Source organism: Schistocerca cancellata, chromosome 3 (genome assembly GCF_023864275.1).
Source record: "Schistocerca cancellata isolate TAMUIC-IGC-003103 chromosome 3, iqSchCanc2.1, whole genome shotgun sequence".
Taxonomy (NCBI): Eukaryota; Metazoa; Arthropoda; class Insecta; order Orthoptera; family Acrididae; genus Schistocerca; species Schistocerca cancellata.
In genome coordinates this window covers 854,738,077-854,755,515 of record NC_064628.1, presented here as the reverse complement: position 1 = coordinate 854,755,515, position 17,439 = coordinate 854,738,077, and the positions used below count along the sequence as shown (strand labels likewise).

The window sequence follows — 17,439 nt, the reverse complement described above, 5'->3', positions numbered from 1 at the left end:
CCTGCTATCAGTAGGTTACTATCTGTTACTAAGGTTTTGGATTACTGTGTGGACTGTATCTGGATACTTTATACTTGGTGCAATAAACAGAAAACTATAACTAGACTGTACCATTTTATTCTGTTCTATGGACCTGACACACATTACTCAGTAACATGTGATATTTGCTAAGAAAATAATCTAGATGGCAAATACTTTTCATTAAGGTTCCACTAATTACTTTTCCATATTACATGTTGAGTGTTAGAAGCACCACTGAAAACTAAAATTGTGAATTACAAGCAATATTGGAAATTCACAAGATGTTTAATACATCGGTGGATGTCCCAACAGCCACCATCATTTCAACAAAATTGCACCAAGTAAAGCAAGTGGCTTATCTATAAACTTTACGGTCCACTCGCACATTGCCCATGTGCTGTGTTAGTGTAATGATAATTTTAAACATACATTAGGATGCTGAGCAACTAACTACATTGCTGCTTTTGCATCTTTGGTAGTTCACTAAATATACACTGATCTGCTACAGAAAATTACTTTTACAAATGCTAGGAATATTTGTGGCATACCTGAAATGATAAGTTCCTGGTTTTTGCCCAAATCCAGATCCAGGCACAATACAGATTCCTGAATTTTCCAATAACTCAAATGCATAGAACGCATCTGGCGGTAAATTCTTTTGTTTGGCTGCCTGTATTGCTTTTTCTGGAAGTTTTAACTGAAACAAGTGTTATACAGGTCATGAAACAAAACAGAACTATTAACACTTCCCAACAAAAAAAAACAGCAGTTAACATAATTGTTTATCCCTGTATCATGAAGAAACAGTGTTCAACATTATTAAAAAAATCAGATTACATTATTATCATGCTACAATTATATGATTCACAGTAAATTGTTCTGTAGAATATTATGTTTCTGATATCCATGAATGACCATCAAGAAATGGAGTCAGGTACTGCAATAATCATGCATTTTAACTCTTATGCTACATCAAGACTGAGTAATTTTTGTCTTGCTTCTATACACCTTGTTTATATGTATTATGCGAGAGCAGAAGCAAAAAGTTACAATTTATTCAGATATAAAATCATGCATGGAAGTAAAACTATTTACAAAGCACTGAAGATTTTTTACAAATTATATATTGTCGTCTCTTTAGAACCATTATGTTTGAGGGAACATCATTTCCTTATTCACTCTATTAAAAAATAACCAACATAATAAAGTACACTGAAGGGGACATGTAAGTTGGTTGACATGCCTCTAATGGTGCAGAAATTAAACTCATAGCTCATTTTTATGAAAATACTCCTGGCTTTTTTCTAGGTATCTACCTACTACAGCGTACAATATACACGAACAGATGATAACTAAAACCAACCACAGAAAATATTGCTGGGTTGACAGTCAATATCTTACAATTTCAATAGAAAAGCTATGAAATACTAAGTTGAACACACTGTACAGAACCTGCTATATTAGCGGCTTTTCGGCTAATGTCCATACCTTGCACCTACCTAAAGTGAATAAAAATAAGATATTTCAGTTACTATACAAGATGAAATTAAGACTTAAGAACTGACTCATCTGGCAGTGAAGGGTGTCAGTACAGTCAAGAAAGAATTCATCTCTAGGCATGCATGGCAGTGAATGAACACCAAAGTGGTTGGTGTGGGGCTGGTAAAGTAGTTCACCTGTTTTCACTTCACACATTTAGAAATCCTGTGCTGATACTGGGGGACTAACTGGGAGTCTGGCATCAGAATTTTCAAGAACCGTGAGAATCTTCAGAGAAAACGAGACTCAGGAACAGCTCTTGGGAGATGTGGTAGAATACCTTTCATTCACTAGGCTGCAAGAAACTATGGTAACTGATTCTGAATCTGGAGCTTTACTGATAAAGCAAACTCTGGTGAGGCACAGTAGCTAAGTGCCTCATCAGAGCAGGAGCAAAAAGACTGGGGCACAACTGTGAAGAGTATGGAGATCAAAGAGCTACCTGCAGCAGAAGTTACCAGCTTGGGCGCTGGAGAAAGGCAGGATACACTAGCTGGCATGAGCTTTTTATATGCTGCCAATGTATGGCAAGTGCAGCACATCATATGCAGCTGTCAAAGGAGGTGAACAAATAAAGTTTGCACACAGTTTCCCCTTTCCAGAAGGCCGACAGAGCAGAGAGGTGCTTGAATTTGGTAGAGGATGCCTGTTTTGAAAGCATCTAATAAGAGCTGAGTGAGGCAAGGCAGCTGTGGGGTGGTGTGGTGTGATGTTGACAACTGTCCGGGTGCATCATCATGACATCAGTGCTGCCAGGAACACACACAATAGCTGGCGTGAGCCAAAGAACTCACGCTAAGAGGTGCCAGCACAGGTTTCCATTGCTGCACTAGTAAGAGTTCTTTTCCCACTGGTGAGAGGATGGGCACGGCCAGTTCCTGTGTGTGCTGCTGTGAATGCATAAAATATCAACACTGCTTCAACAGAGTGGGCAGCAGCTAGTGTCAGGCAGGAGGTGGAAAATGGGCTGCATGGCAGTGGAGTGGGATCCGAGGCACTGTGACGCATGTCAGTTGGGCAGTCGACTGGCGACTGGTTGGGAGTGGCATCAGTGGGCGGAGCATTGGAAGCAGCTTCAGAGAAAGTCAGCCAGTGGCACATTGGGTACACCACTGTGACTGGCATCGCATTGGAAGCAGCTTCGGAGGCACTGTCCGTGGCACTGTGACCAGGCTAGTTATAGACGGAGTAAACTCCAGCTCAGCGGTGCTGCGCTCACTAGTCAAGGGTAGCTACACGACAGACAGGCTCAAGCAGGCCTAAAAGGACAGTAGTTTAGACCCTATTCGGATAAATGGAAAACGTCTTGTCCCTACATTGTAACACCAGGTATTGTCCCAAGTACGGCGGGTGAAACGGTGATGACTGTTCAAAGCTTGACAGACGCATGCTGCGAAGTCAAGTGCAGTGCTCACAATGATATCGCAGATGAGCGATGATATCTTTGAGCTGTTGCATGAAGCCTGGGATGACGCCAAACTCGTCTACCATGCCATTAGCAGCTAGGAGATAGCTGGTACTACAATGTGTACTAGAGCAGCAAGTGTGCCGAAGTATGGAGGTGAACTGGCACCTGTGATCTGAAGTGATGTGGCTGTGATATTTGCAGTACCTCTATACTCTGCAAACCATTGTGAGGTGCATGGCAGAGGGTATGTTCAATTTTACTAGTTATTACGATTATCTCCTGTTCCATTTACATTTGGAGTGCAGGAAGAATGGTTGGTTGAATGCCTCTGCACATGCAGTAATTATTCTAATCTTATCCTCAAAATCCCTATGTGAGCAATACGTAGGACGTTGTATATTCCTGGAGTAATCATTTAAAGCCAGTTTTTGAAACTTTGTTAATAGTCTTCCTCAGGATAGTTTACATCTATATTCAAGAGTCTTCCAGTTCAGTTCCTTCAGTATCTCTATGACACTATCCCATGGATTAAACAAACCTGTGACTATTTGTATTGCCCTTCTCTGTGTATCTTCAATACCCCTGTTAGTCCTATTTGGTATGGGTCCCACTCATTTGAGCAATATTCTAGAACTGGTCACACCAGTGATTTGTAAGCAATCTTCTTTGTAGACTCACTGCACTTCTCCAGTATTCTACCAATAAACAAAACTAACACCTGCTGTAACCACAATTGAACCTATGTTATCAATCCATTTCATATCCCTACAAAGTGTTACACACCTATGTATTTTGTACGAGTTGACCAATTCCAACAGTGATTCACCTTCGTTAAGTGAAGTTAATGTTTGTCATTCATCTAATTACACCTCCTTCTATGTGACAATATTATAGTCCTAGGATACTACATCTTTTTTTTTCGTTCTGTGAAGTGCAAAATTTTACATTTCTGAACATTTAAAGTAAGTTCCAATCTCTGCACCACAATGAAATCGTATTAAGATCTGACTGAATATCAGCTTCTTTCAGATAGTACTCGATTATAGACAATTGCATCATTTGCAAAAAGCCTGAAGTTACTATCAATATTGTCTGCAAGGTCATTGATATATATGTGAACATGAACAGCAAGGGTCCCAACACACCTGCCTGGGGCACACCAGAAGTTACTCCATCTGACGATTGCTCTCCATCCAAGATAACACGTTTCCTTCCTACCAAGAAGTCCTCAATGCAGTCACAAATTTCACTTGATGTCCCATATGATAGTACTTTTGACAATAAGTGTAGGTGCATTACTGGGTCAAATGCTTTTCAGACCTCAAGAATTAGTGCATCTACCCGATTGCCTTGATCCAAAGCCTTCAGTATGTCATGTGAGAAAAGTGCAAGTTGGGTTTCACACAATTGATGTTTTCAAACTCCCGGCTGGTTGGCACTGAGGAAGTCACCTCATTATGTTTGAGCTCATAATATATTCTAAGATATCAAGGAAATTGGATGGCAGTTTTGTGGATCACTTCTACTACCCTACTTGTAGATGGGTATGACCTGTGCCTTTTTCCTAAGTCCTGTGCACAGTTTTTTGCTCGAGGGATCTACGATAGATTATAGTTAGAAGAGGGGCCAACTTGGCTGTAAATTCAGTATAGAATCTGATAAGATTCCGTTGAGCCCTGGAGCATTGTTCAATTTTAATGATCTGAGCTATTTCTCAACACCACTGACACTAATACTTACACTGTGATCAAAAGTATCCGGACACCTGGCTGAAAATGACTTAAGTTCATGGTGCCCTCCATCAGTAATGCTGGAATTCAATATGGTGTTGGCCCACCTTTAGCCTTTATGACATCTTCCATTCTCGTAGGCGTACTTTCAATTAGGTGCTGGAAGGTTTCTTGGGGAATAGCAGCCCATTCTTTACAGAGTGCTGCGCTGAGGAGAGGTATCGATGCCTGTCAGTGAGGTCTGGTACAAAGTCAGGATATATTATTGTCGTGTAACCACTCCGCCATAGGCCACGCATTATGAAGAGGTGCTCAATTGTGTTGAAAGATGCAATTGCCATCTACTATTTATCTAGCCTTTTGATGTACACTTAAATTTCTCCCAAAAACCTCACTGTTAACAGTTTCAAGTTTCAACCAGTTCTCTGCACCTGGTGTTATGTGAGCTTCACTGTGTTTCATGGGCACTTAAACTCTTGGCACTTTGTTGCAAATGCTTCGACAGTTTACCATTAGGATTTTAATACTCTCACCTACAGACGCATTTCTTTTGATCTTACGGTGATACTTCTGGGTTTCCTACAGCTTTTGCTATCTGGATTGGATGGAGAATCACCTAATCTAAAAAAACCTTGTGTGCATCCTACACAGTCAGCTACCAGAGTAGCAGAGTGCAGAGACAGGATCTGATCTAAAATCTTTCCTACAAACTCCAGTGATGAGGAGGCAGTGAGCAACAAAGATTGTAAAGATTCGACACTTAACTGAATATCAAATACCAAATGGCTTTGTAGTCTGTGAGGAACTTGCAGTCTTAGGCAACTCAGTTGCACTGTGCACCAGAAAGATCTGACGAAGAGAAAGTGAACAGCTGCCAGACTTTGTGCACTTGTTGCTCGAGGAAGGCTCCGATAGCGGTTTGGTTTGAGTCTGCAACAATTGTGGTGGTGTGGTGGTGGTGGTGGGGCTGAATGTGCTCTGTTGGCGAAGTCCAATTTACTGTTTTCAAAGCTCTCTATCATGGCCTGGGTATAAGGGATCTGTTTGTTGCCACTAAGTTCAGTAGTAATAGATTCTTGAGTGGCAGCAGCGTCCTTAAAATGGTCTCGGAAGAAGCTGACCATGCCGATGAAACACCCAAGTCCTTTGAAAGTGGTAAGATGTGGAATATCCTCAACTGCCTGCACCTTCCCAGAGAGTGTGCGTAAATCAGCATCAGAGACTACGTGCCTAAGGAATTCAACCTCCCTTGCCTCAAAAACACATTTTGTGGTGTTGGAGATAACCCCTGGTTTCTGTAGGCAGAAAAAGTCTTCTCAAACATGTTGGCTGTGTTCACGGGGTTTCTGGAGAAGTAGAACATGTCATAAATACAGGCAAAACAACCTTATGCACCTCTGATGATGACTTCTAAAAATCGCTGCCATATCTGTGCAGCATTGCTAGGACTGAAAGTTATCAAACATACAAAGGCAGGATTGTGGCTGTTTTATGACATCCTCTGAGGGCGACCAGGATTTGGGTATCAACTTTTGCACAGTCTATCTACTTGAAGGTAGTTGCTTGTTAGATGGCATCAATGTAGGTGCTTAGGAGCGGGACAGGGCAACAGTTAGGAATTGTTCAAGCACTGATCTTACAGTAAGTGTTACACAGACACCAGAACTGTCCTCCTTGGGCACAAGGGGAAGAACTGAGGCCAAATGGCTTTAGAAAAGGCAAATTATGCTAGTGGTGAGCAGCTCTTCAAAATCATTCTGTGCCATATTGCACTTAGCAGAGGGGTAGAGGGCGGAGGGGCGACGGGGGGGGGGGGGGGGGGGGGGGGGCTGGGATCTGGGATGGTGACAATGTAATACACAGTTGTACTGAATGTTCTGAGGAGAGTGGGGATGGGGTTGGAAAGGGTTAATGGATAGTCGTGGAGAAGGGGAAGTTTTCATATGGGTCTGAATACAAAAGCTGTTTCATGGTAAAACATGAAGTGGAGTGGTAGCTGCTGTGGATGGACCTGCCGGAGCCACTGTCAACTAAACTACACAATGCTATGACACCCAGTAGATGTTAATGGCTGGAAAACGAAAAAAATCGTCACCCAGAACGGGGTCGGAGGCATTTGCGACCGAGAAGGTCCACGGGAGTTCACAATGAAAGCCTAAGTTGAGCGACTGGATACGTATCCAGCAAGTAACAATGGCTGAGTTGTTGTTGTTGTTGTTGTTGTTGTTGTTGTTGTTGCTGATGATGATGATGATGAGAGGAGAGGTGGGACGTGGGTTTATAAGTAGTTGCGGGGAAATATGGGTAGTTAGGGACTGGTGTTGAAGTTCTGAATGAATAGGCACTGTGAAATGACAGAGTTACAGGGTGCAACTACTTTTGGTGGCTGTTGGGGTTTAGGGACCAGAAGCAAGGGGATTTAAGATTTGTAGCAATCTCATCAAACCTCTAGTGATACCAGCAAACTGAAGTAAGTTCGCAGCAATCTATCACAAGGGTGGCTAAAACCGTGCCAAGTAAGGGGAGGGAGGGGGCGAGAGGGGGGCGGATGTGGGTGACTTCTTTTGCCTGGGCTGGCAACACAGGAAAAGGGTGGTCAGTACCCTGCTGAGAGATGGGTAAGTGAAGGAGGCAATGCTGGCAGTCATTGTCATCTTGGAACTCAGGTACTTTAGAATCCGATAGAGGTCAGGGGCATACGCACTGGATGGGAAGTCGCTAGTGGTGGGACGCAATTGACATCAGGTGCAAGCAGGTGGGGAGCAGAGTGGGAGGTGCGGGTTTATAGTTGTCACATTGGTGGCTCCTGGAATGTATTGCAGCTGCGGGCAGGGAGGATTTTAGAATCTCAAACAATTTATCACGCAAAACATTTGCATTGCCTACTGTTAAACCCACATGAAAGGCTAGTGCAGTGTCAGTGGGGAAGTACATGTGGTTTAGCAATTGCCTGCAACAGAGAGGTGTAATGCCACTGCACTGCCCTGAGGCTAAGATATCTCATGCTCACTTAACCTTCAAAGGTGCAAAACTGGACTCCTTTAGCTCCATGTAGCTGCCAGATGGAGGTGGAGGGGGGAGGGAGGTGACATAACATCATGAACTTAGGTGGCATTTGTTGGGTCCAGGTGACAATGACAATCCCAAACTTCACTAAATCACACATGATAGATCATCATGTGAAAGTGGCCTTGATAGAAGAAAGCTCAGGTGTGGCACCCTCAAGTTGAAGGGTGGTGTGGGTGATAGGGGTGGTGGGGGTGGTGGGGGTGGTGGTGGGGGCATATGGGCTACAGTGTGATATGTGGGGGCAATGGAAAGTCCTGCATGATTGGCTGTGGCTCTACCGGTGACCCCATTGGTTAGCTGGGCCAAACGGTTCTGTAGTTCTGAAACTGCCCTACTATTCATGGATACTTGGGCAGAAGAATGACAGAAGTCTGCTGGTTGGAGGGCTTATCTGGCTTTGACACAGTAATAGTGGGGACTTGTGGCAGAGGCACTGTGAGACTAATCAAAAAATATTCCAGAAAAGAGAATGGGATGGACACAAACAGCACTGAGCACACAGTGAAATATCCACTGTGTGATGCTGTGGAAAGGAGATATTCCAGTACGCCGCATGATAAAACAGTGACTGATCCAAGTACGTGGTACCAGAATGTGTAGGGACTGATTGGGACACACTCAAAGCTGTGAGTGGGGGTGGGGGTGTTAAATGAGTAGAGGGCAGGGGGGGCAGTGAGTGGAGGAATAAATAGATGGTGGGGCATGTGAGCAGAGGGTGGCGAGTAGGTGGGGGACAGCCGCAAGCAGAATGCATCCTGCCAAACTATCAGAAACTAACTGCAACTGCAGCCAAGTAGAGCATACCAAACGAATAAAGTAAAGACCAGCACATTATGGTAATGATACAGGATGCCTTTTTAGAGGATGTCTTCAGTGAAGGAAGACAATTTCCTTCTTTAATCTAACAAGAAAATAAGTAACATAATAACAAAGTATACTGAACAGGACTCTTAAGTTGGTTGGTACGTCTCCACGGGCATAGAAAAACTGGTTGAATTTTACACAGGTTTAACTCAGTGTATGTGACCTGCTATACCAAGGGGCAGTTGGGAGGCTCACTGGCTACTGTCTGTACCTCATGTTTACACAAAGAAAACAAAAGCAATAAATCTGAGTTACTACACAAGATGAAATTAAGACTGAAGAAGAGACTTCTCCGGCAGTGAAGGGAGTCAGCACAGTTTGGGAGGAGCTGCTCTTTGGGCACACTTGGCAGTAAAGGGGTGCTGTGTGTGAGTCAGGTGAGAAATGTAGTAGAATATCTATTGCTCATCAAACTGCCAGAAACTAAGACAATTGACTGTAATATGAAGCGTCACTTTTAAACTCTGGTGAGGCCAGTCGCTCAATATAAAAACCAGCTGGTACTGAGTGAGTTGAGCTTTTGAGGGGGGAGCCCCGAGATGATGTCTTGTTTGGGCAGGAGCAAAGACTGGGGCATGACAGTTAAGAGTGTGTGGCTTCTGGAAAGTGTGTATGACAACATGCTAGCTGTGGCAGGAATTACCTGTGTCATTGCTGGAGAAAAGTCATAGTACACTAGCTGACAAGAGCTTCTCCGGCCACTGATTTTTGGCAAGGGCAGTGCGGCGTCTGCTGCTGTCAGTGAGTGCGAACAAAGGAATTTGTTGTGTGTTGTTTGACAACAGCATGTTGATACAACCATTTGCTAATGAAATTTTCAGTTACTGTGCTGTATGACAACCCATGTACACTACGATTTTAGTCATTTGATGCATAGTGCTATCATTGGATGCATAGCGCTACATCTGTCACTTGCTGTTTTGGTTAATCTCTTTGTCCTTCTGCCTACTGCCTGTCTCCTATGACTTAGCTATGCATGTGTCAAGTACTTAAAAACAACAGAAGCAGATAGCACTGTTCTCTATGCCGACACATTAGTTGTACGATAATGTTTGGCACCATATCATACAAAAAATGAACTTGTCAATAGTTTTGCACAGATATGATGAATCATGATTTAACACTAACCAGCTTCTTTCTTTACGCCATTTTGAACAAGCACAGATGCAGTTATTTTTCAACAGGTCACAGAGTGACGGAACAGGCAAGGGAGTTGGAAAACGAAGGGGGGAAGGGAGTAATCAACATAACAAGCCTTATATAATCACTGGACATTAAGTTACATAATTATTAATAGATATATAAATTTAAAGTACACCAAAGTTGTACCTGTGGGAATGCATACATGGCACCCTGTACTGTGTTGCAAGACATCCCTTTTACACTGTTGAATGTTTCCTCAACCATTTTGGCTCTCACAGCAAGTGATTCTAAGATACACTTCTTTTCTGCTGCATACTGCTCGTATGACGAGTCTCCTGGCTGAGGTGGTTTCACTATGCAGTCTATCACAGTCTGCACATAAATTAAATACATATACAAAGCATCTTTATGTAGTTACTACAGGTAAACAATAATTCAACATGACATCAAATTACTCATAAAATACGACCAATGCTTAATTAAAACAATACAGTTTACCACAATGAGTTGTAAATAATGTAATTGGTGATTGTCAGTAGAATTTTATAAACATTTATATAAATCACCAACTACTTTACTGAAACCCATGTTTCATGATCAGTCAGGAAGCCAAATCTTGTTGGCTCTTTCTCCCTATACAAGGCAGTTATCTTTTAGCTTGGTTCTGAGTCACCTGCCTCTCATTCCCTCCGAAGTAATAAGCACCTACCTTCCACACAGTGTGATCTATGGGGTTCCAGATGCAACGATAACCATTGCCAATTTTTTTTGTGTTTCTACTGTCTGCACCACGAGGCAGATCACCTGAAGGTAACTAATAATTTTATCTTCCTTTCTCATTAAATGATCCAAGCTCTTTCTCTATAATTTTTTTCATTTATAGTCATTTCGGTACTTTTAGGTTCCTTTCCTCACAAATGTTTTAAGCTCATGCTATTCCAACTTTAGTCCGTACGGACACACTTCAGGTCATTTCTATGACAAGTAACACGATTTCTTAAGAGATTTACAACAATAACAAATTCCATCAAATCTTCATAAAAAGAAACCAGAAGAAAAATATCTGAAAAGCAACGGCAGAATAAAAGACCGTTATGCAACCAATAATCCAGAGACACTGCCATTCGTCATTGTGGTCTTCAGTCCAAAAACTGGTTTGATAAAGTTCTCCATTAGCCTATTTCGTGCATACCTCTTCATCTCTGAATAGCTACTGTTACCCATATCTATTTGAACCCACTTATTGTCTTCATCTCTTGGTCTCCCTCTACAATCCCTCCCTCCACTCCACTCGCCTCCATTACTGAAATGGTGACTCCTCTATCTTTCAGAATGTGTCAATCAACAGATCTTGTTTTAGTCAAGTTATGCCACAAATTTTGTTTCTTGCCACTTCTATTCATACCTTCTCATTAGTTATCCAATCTACCCATCCAGTCTTCAGCATTCTTCCATAACACCACATTTTAAAAGCTTCTATTCCGTTCTTGTCTAAACTGCTTATCATCCATGTTTCACTTCTGCTTTATTTGGAATTGGTATTATATTACTCTTGGAGTCTTAGTATCTTTCATGTATCTCATGTACCTTACTTACAAGATAGGTTTGTCACTGGATTTCCCGAGGGTATCAGTAGTTTTGAGGGAATGTTGTCTACTCCAGGGGAATTTTTTTTTCTTTTTTCTGACAAGTCTTAATGCTCCGTTACATTCTTCTCACAATACCATATCTCCCATTTCATCTTCATCTACTTCCTCTGCTTTTTCTATAATATTGTCTTCAAGATCATTTCCCTTTTATAGCTCACAATATATTCCTTCATGTTTCAACACTCTTCTTTTCTTAGTACTGGTTTTCCATTTGTGCTCTTGATAGACATGCAGCCTCTTTGATTTTCCCCTAATTGTACAGGCTTCTATAGCCCTGGATTTATCTTCTAGGCATTCCTGCTTAGCCATATTTCACTTTTGGTGAATTCCAGACTTTGGACGCTTGTATTTCCTTCCCCTTACCTGTTTAATTTCCTGCATTTTTATATTTTATCCTTTCATTTTTATATTTTATCCTTTCAACAGTTAAATTCTTTATCTCCTGTGGTACTGAAGGATTTTTACTAGGCCTTTTTACCCACTTGTAATTAAAAATGTATGTAGTATTTTGAGACACCTGCTATTTTCTTATTTCAAATTCAAATAAAGCCAACATTTTGATGTTTCATGATAGGATACTTCAATCAACTGCTTAATAATAAATTTAAATCCAATATCAACAAAGCCATTACTATATAGTGACAAGTACTATCAAAATGTATCAGTTGAAGATTTTACACATTTATAGTCAAAGATTTTACCTGTCCAAGGACAGTAGGACATAATGCAGCACTAATGCTTTTTAAATACATTGCTTTCACTTCTGGGTCAAGGTTAATCAGTTCACAGTAACCTCCTCTAAGACCACACTCACCCATGTACCCTGTAATCAGCAAAACACAGCATAATAATAGAAATACCATTAAACAATAAACTTACACTTAGATATTTGTTGATTTCACACCAGAATTACTAAAGCTTCAGTAATAGAATTAGCAGAGCTACCAAAATTACACAAAACCTGAGTTACCTTTTGATGCAGACATGAAAGAAGCCAGCTCCATTTCACAATAAGGTGGCCCCATTTGCATCATAACCTTCTTAAATGAATGAAATTTGCTCCCCTTTGCATATACGTTGTCCTGGTACACCTACACAAACAATTCCAATTGAAACCGTAGAACAACATAATCTGCTTTTTATATAGACATCCATGATGATGAATGAAATTTACTGTCAATGTTTTGATTAATAATTATTACCATTATCCAAATACAAATAAAAGTTACTTATAGCTTATTTCATTTTTATCATTTAATGATTTCACCAACTGAGAAAGAGAAGCTCACTGTATTCTCAATTTGTTTTCTATCAAGATTAAAACCATATTGCCAGTAAATTTCTGTGATCTTCCACTCACAATAAAATTCCTGAGAATGACCCTAACTGATCCACAATTTTATATTCTGAGCTTAAGTATAAATTATTCCAGAGTAGTGTATCCAATAACAATATAAATTTTCTCACAAATAAAAATACTTTGATCCAATTAATATTTCTTAATATGAACTGATGTGAAATAAAAGCCTCATTAACACCCAGTACACAACATAGCTTTTCCCTTCCACATAACTGATAGTAATTTTAAGTAATAGTATGGACTAGTGACTTTACATCATAGTGATACTTGAAAATAGAAACGTGTAAAACTTACCTCATCAGCAAAAACAAATAATCCCTCCTGGTGTGCAAACTTTATTATTTCTTCAATATTTTCTCTTGAAAGAACCTGGCCTGTAACAAATAAGTAACAAGGAAATAAATATTTTGTACAGAGTCCCCCTAGGCTAGTGATGTGCGCAGGATAAATGCCCAAGTGGGCATGACATTTATAAATGGACAGTTGCCTTGGAATTTGCACAAAGTAGTTTTAAATGCCTAAAATCTGCACATTTATAAAAGAAATACTTCTTGAAGTACTTAATCCTGGAATATATAATTTAGCAATTAAAATAATGGATGGGATAATATTCCCAACAGTAAAAATTAGTAAATGTTTGCACGTAAACCTACGTGTATCATTATTGCCTTAATAAATAAGAATGAAAGGAAAGAAAAGAGATTTTGTTAAAGATAAAAGAAAAAAAAATTTAACCTGCTGTACCAAGGAACGGCGCATAATGCTAACAGCTGCTTATCATTTATAATGTCCTTTTTCTTTTTATCAATTCTATTCTTCACTCTCCAATGCACATAGGTGTCGGAGTGAAGAATACAACTTACAAATAGAAAAAGGATATTATAAATGACAAACATTTTAAAGACTGATGAGCAGTGCTTTTGCAACACTACTTCATTAGTGGGTGGGTAACCAAGTTGAAAGAGCTGCTTGAGGATTAGAGGCGAGTTATCAGGCAAAATAAATTGGACTGTACACATAACTGTTTATATCTTTAACGAGATCAATTCCTGGGGTAGCACTTAATTAAAAGAGAAGAGAAACACTCAAATCTGAAAGGATTTTTTTAAAGTTTAGTTTATATTAAGCAGCTGGCCTGTAGGAAGTATTTTAATGTATACCATAAAACTGAAAAAAAAATTGTTTTCAATCAGTTTCTTGATCTTCCTAAGTTGAAGAAGAGCCATGGAGCTCTTACTCTGAGGCAGATTCTCCTGAATCTGATTCCTCGTTGACTACCGGGTTCCTATCCATTTTGTCTTTGCTTGGACTGTTCAGTACGGGTTTTCCTTGGTATCAACAGGATTACGTCGTCTTTCTGAGGATGCGGATCCACTCCTTCCCACACACTGTGTGGACCAAATTCCTTGTTTGTCCCTATGATCAGCCAAATTGTCTCTAACCTGAATAACATTTAGTCCAGTGTTCTTCACTGTGTCAAAGTGTATTGCATCAGCATCTTGGTAGGCTTCAGGTTACTACCCTGCACTGCTGGATCAAGATGATCAGCTCCAAGATGGATAGAAGACAATTAATTTTTTCCTAGCTTGAAATTTAGATGAGCCAGACTTTTTTTCTGCAGATTGCAGTGGAGAGGACGGTAGTGTCTCAATGAGAACTTCTACCAACTTACTGAACTTTGTGGCTATTTTGTGAACTAGAGACTTAATTACAGCTGTAATGAAATGAATGACTGGGTTCACGAGATCTATCGTTTTCTCAACTCTCATCCAGAAAACTACCTTTTTTATTTCAGGCTGAAGGTATGGCTGTAACTGTTTGTTTAGAACTAAGGTTTGTAAGACAACTTTGATTGCAAACTTCCAAGAAAAAAAAAAAAAAAAAAAAAAAAAAAAAAAAATATTATATATATATATATATATATATATATATATATATATATATATATATATATAATTAAAAAGAAAGATGATGAGACTTACCAAACAAAAGCGCTGGCAGGTCGATAGACACACACACACACACACACACACACACACACACACACACACACATATATATATATATATATATAGAGGGAAACATTCCACGTGGGAAAAATATATTTAAAAAGAAAGATGATGAGACTTACCCAACAAAAGCGCTGGCAGGTCGATAGACACACAAATAAACACAAACATACACACAAAACTCTAGCTTTCGCAACCAACGGTTGCCTCGTGACGAGGCAACCGTTGGTTGCGAAAGCTAGAGTTTTGTGTGTATGTTTGTGTTTATTTGTGTGTCTATCGACCTGCCAGCGCTTTTGTTGGGTAAGTCTCATCATCTTTCTTTTTAAATATATATATATATATATATATATATATATATATATATATATGGCTTTCCAATCTTGCCTTTTCTAGAAATTTCAGTGAAATCTAATCTTTGATTTATTTGTGTGGCTGTATTTTTTTGTTTTGACAACCTCTACTGAATTTACATGAAAGTTTTGATTATCTGACAGCCTAATCTGACAACAAGTTTAGTAGGTGAGCTAGGCATTAAAGTAGAACAATGTGAGGGAACTTACCCTTTACCACATTCAATGCAGTGTTTTGGGTGTAAATTCTTTGTTATTAAATCTTTTATGTTAGTGTTCTCATTTTATCTTCACAGCAGTGCAATGATAAAAAAGTAGTTCATGAAAGGAGCAAAACAGAAAACTATGGTCTTTATCACATCTGACAAAGCTCTCCCCCCCCCCCCTCCTCCCCACCATGGAAAATGGGATAACATTTAAGTATACATCATAAGGAAACACATGCCAGCTGTTTAATCCATTCAGTAATACTTTTGCTATCAACAATCTTTCTTCAATAATATTCAGAGATATGACATGGGTTATAAAAAGAGTTTTACATTACAAAGCCACAACTTGAGGACAATATTCATTTATACCGGCTTCTCCGGTTGATAGATGCTCAGCATGAGCGCGTGCGCGTCTGTAGAGGGGGTGGGGGGTTATGAATTTTGGGCATTTGCTGAGCCATTTATCCTGGGCATTTGTCGCACTTACAAATGCCCAGGCATTTTAGACCACTACCCGAACTATCAATAATATTGTGCAGTATTACTAAATGTCTGTGGATGTGACTGAAGAATAGGCAATATATTGACCAATATACTGAAATTAGATTTTTGTTAAAGAAACTCGTTTGACTGTATAGTCTCTGGTTAATATATTATCTTTGTCACCTCAGTTCGAATGTCAAACTGTTTATATTGTACTATTCACTGTGTTGCATAAACTGAACTGTGGAATTCTTTTTAGACTTAAGGGAAATCTATAGGGGTTTATCAGCCTTATAGCATATAAAACTTTATGAGTGTTATAACCATCATCAGAAGAAAATCAAGCAATACAATCAGATGTCGAAATACATACGGAAATGCATTGGAAACAGAGAAGCTACAATTCGTAAAGAAGTTAAATACAATGCAGAGTAACTATAGAAACTGCAACAAGAATGGAACTGGACACTATGATTCACTGGAGCCAAAACTTTGGTACTTTTAATACCAGGAGCCTTTTGTAACGCAAGAAATTCCTTCCGACTTATATGTAACGACAATGTCACCACTAAATACATATGCAGAACTTTCCTTGTTGCAGAAACAGCATCTCACAAATAAGATTCAGTTTTCTTAATTGTAGGTGTAACTACTTGCAACAGTACATCTAATGAGCTAGTGTCCACTCTCAAAGTTTCAGTAATCACTTAGTTCATTTATCCTCAATAGCTCACTTATCCTCACTTTCACATGTCAGTCTTTTGCTCTTCTTATACCATCCCTTCACCCATTTATATTTCCTCTTCATTCCACAACAGCAAAGCCAGCCCAAATGCAACAACAGCTGCTGTCTACATCCCCCATATTTGCACCTCCAAGATTTGATATTAAGTTTATGCAATATCACTTCGCTCTCTGGAGACAGCTGGCAACATACTCCGCAATAATATCGCTTACTATTACTGACAGTCTAACCGTCAAGAATAACAATCATTGATCATAAACAAATCTGAACCCTACTCATGAATGCAAACTGATGTAGAAATGCCACAATGTACAGACCATCCAACTTTTAAAAAGTTTTTATTTTGTGATTAACAATGAAATGAACCATGGACCTTGCCGTTGGTGGGGAGGCTTGCGTGCCTCAGCGATACAGATGGCCGTACCGTAGGTGCAACCACAACGGAGGGGTATCTGTTGAGAGGCCAGACAAACATGTGGTTCCTGAAGAGGGGCAGCAGCCTTTTCAGTAGTTGCAGGGGCAACAGTCTGGATGATTGACTGATCTGGCCTTGTAACATTAACCAAAACGGCCTTGCTGTGCTGGTACTGCGAACGGCTGAAAGCAAGGGGAAACTACGGCCGTAATTTTTTCCCGAGGACATGCAGCTCTACTGTATGATTAAATGATGATGGCGTCCTCTTGGGTAAAATATTCCGGAGGTAAAATAGTCCCCCATTCGGATCTCCGGGCGGGGACTACTCAGGAGGACGTCGTTATCAGGAGAAAGAAAACTGGCGTTCTACGGATCGGAGCGTGTAATGTCAGATCCCTTAATCGGGCAGGTAGGTTAGAAAATTTAAAAAGGGAAATGGATA

The 17,439-nt window shown here is 40.0% G+C and overlaps 1 protein-coding gene across 2 annotated transcripts in view; it reads right to left on the bottom strand.

Annotated features, from left to right (window-relative positions):
• LOC126175911 (alanine aminotransferase 1-like) overlaps positions 1-17,439 on the bottom strand; it is a 107,906-nt gene that overhangs the window by 23,162 nt on the left and 67,305 nt on the right. For both annotated transcript variants that reach the window (XM_049922978.1, XM_049922979.1), the window contains 5 exons: positions 13,078-13,157; positions 12,394-12,514; positions 12,125-12,246; positions 9,961-10,146; positions 570-718 (listed from right to left, as the gene is read on the bottom strand). In XM_049922978.1, the coding sequence (XP_049778935.1) occupies positions 570-718; positions 9,961-10,146; positions 12,125-12,246; positions 12,394-12,514; positions 13,078-13,157 (658 nt within the window). The remainder of the gene's footprint in view (positions 1-569; positions 719-9,960; positions 10,147-12,124; positions 12,247-12,393; positions 12,515-13,077; positions 13,158-17,439) is intronic.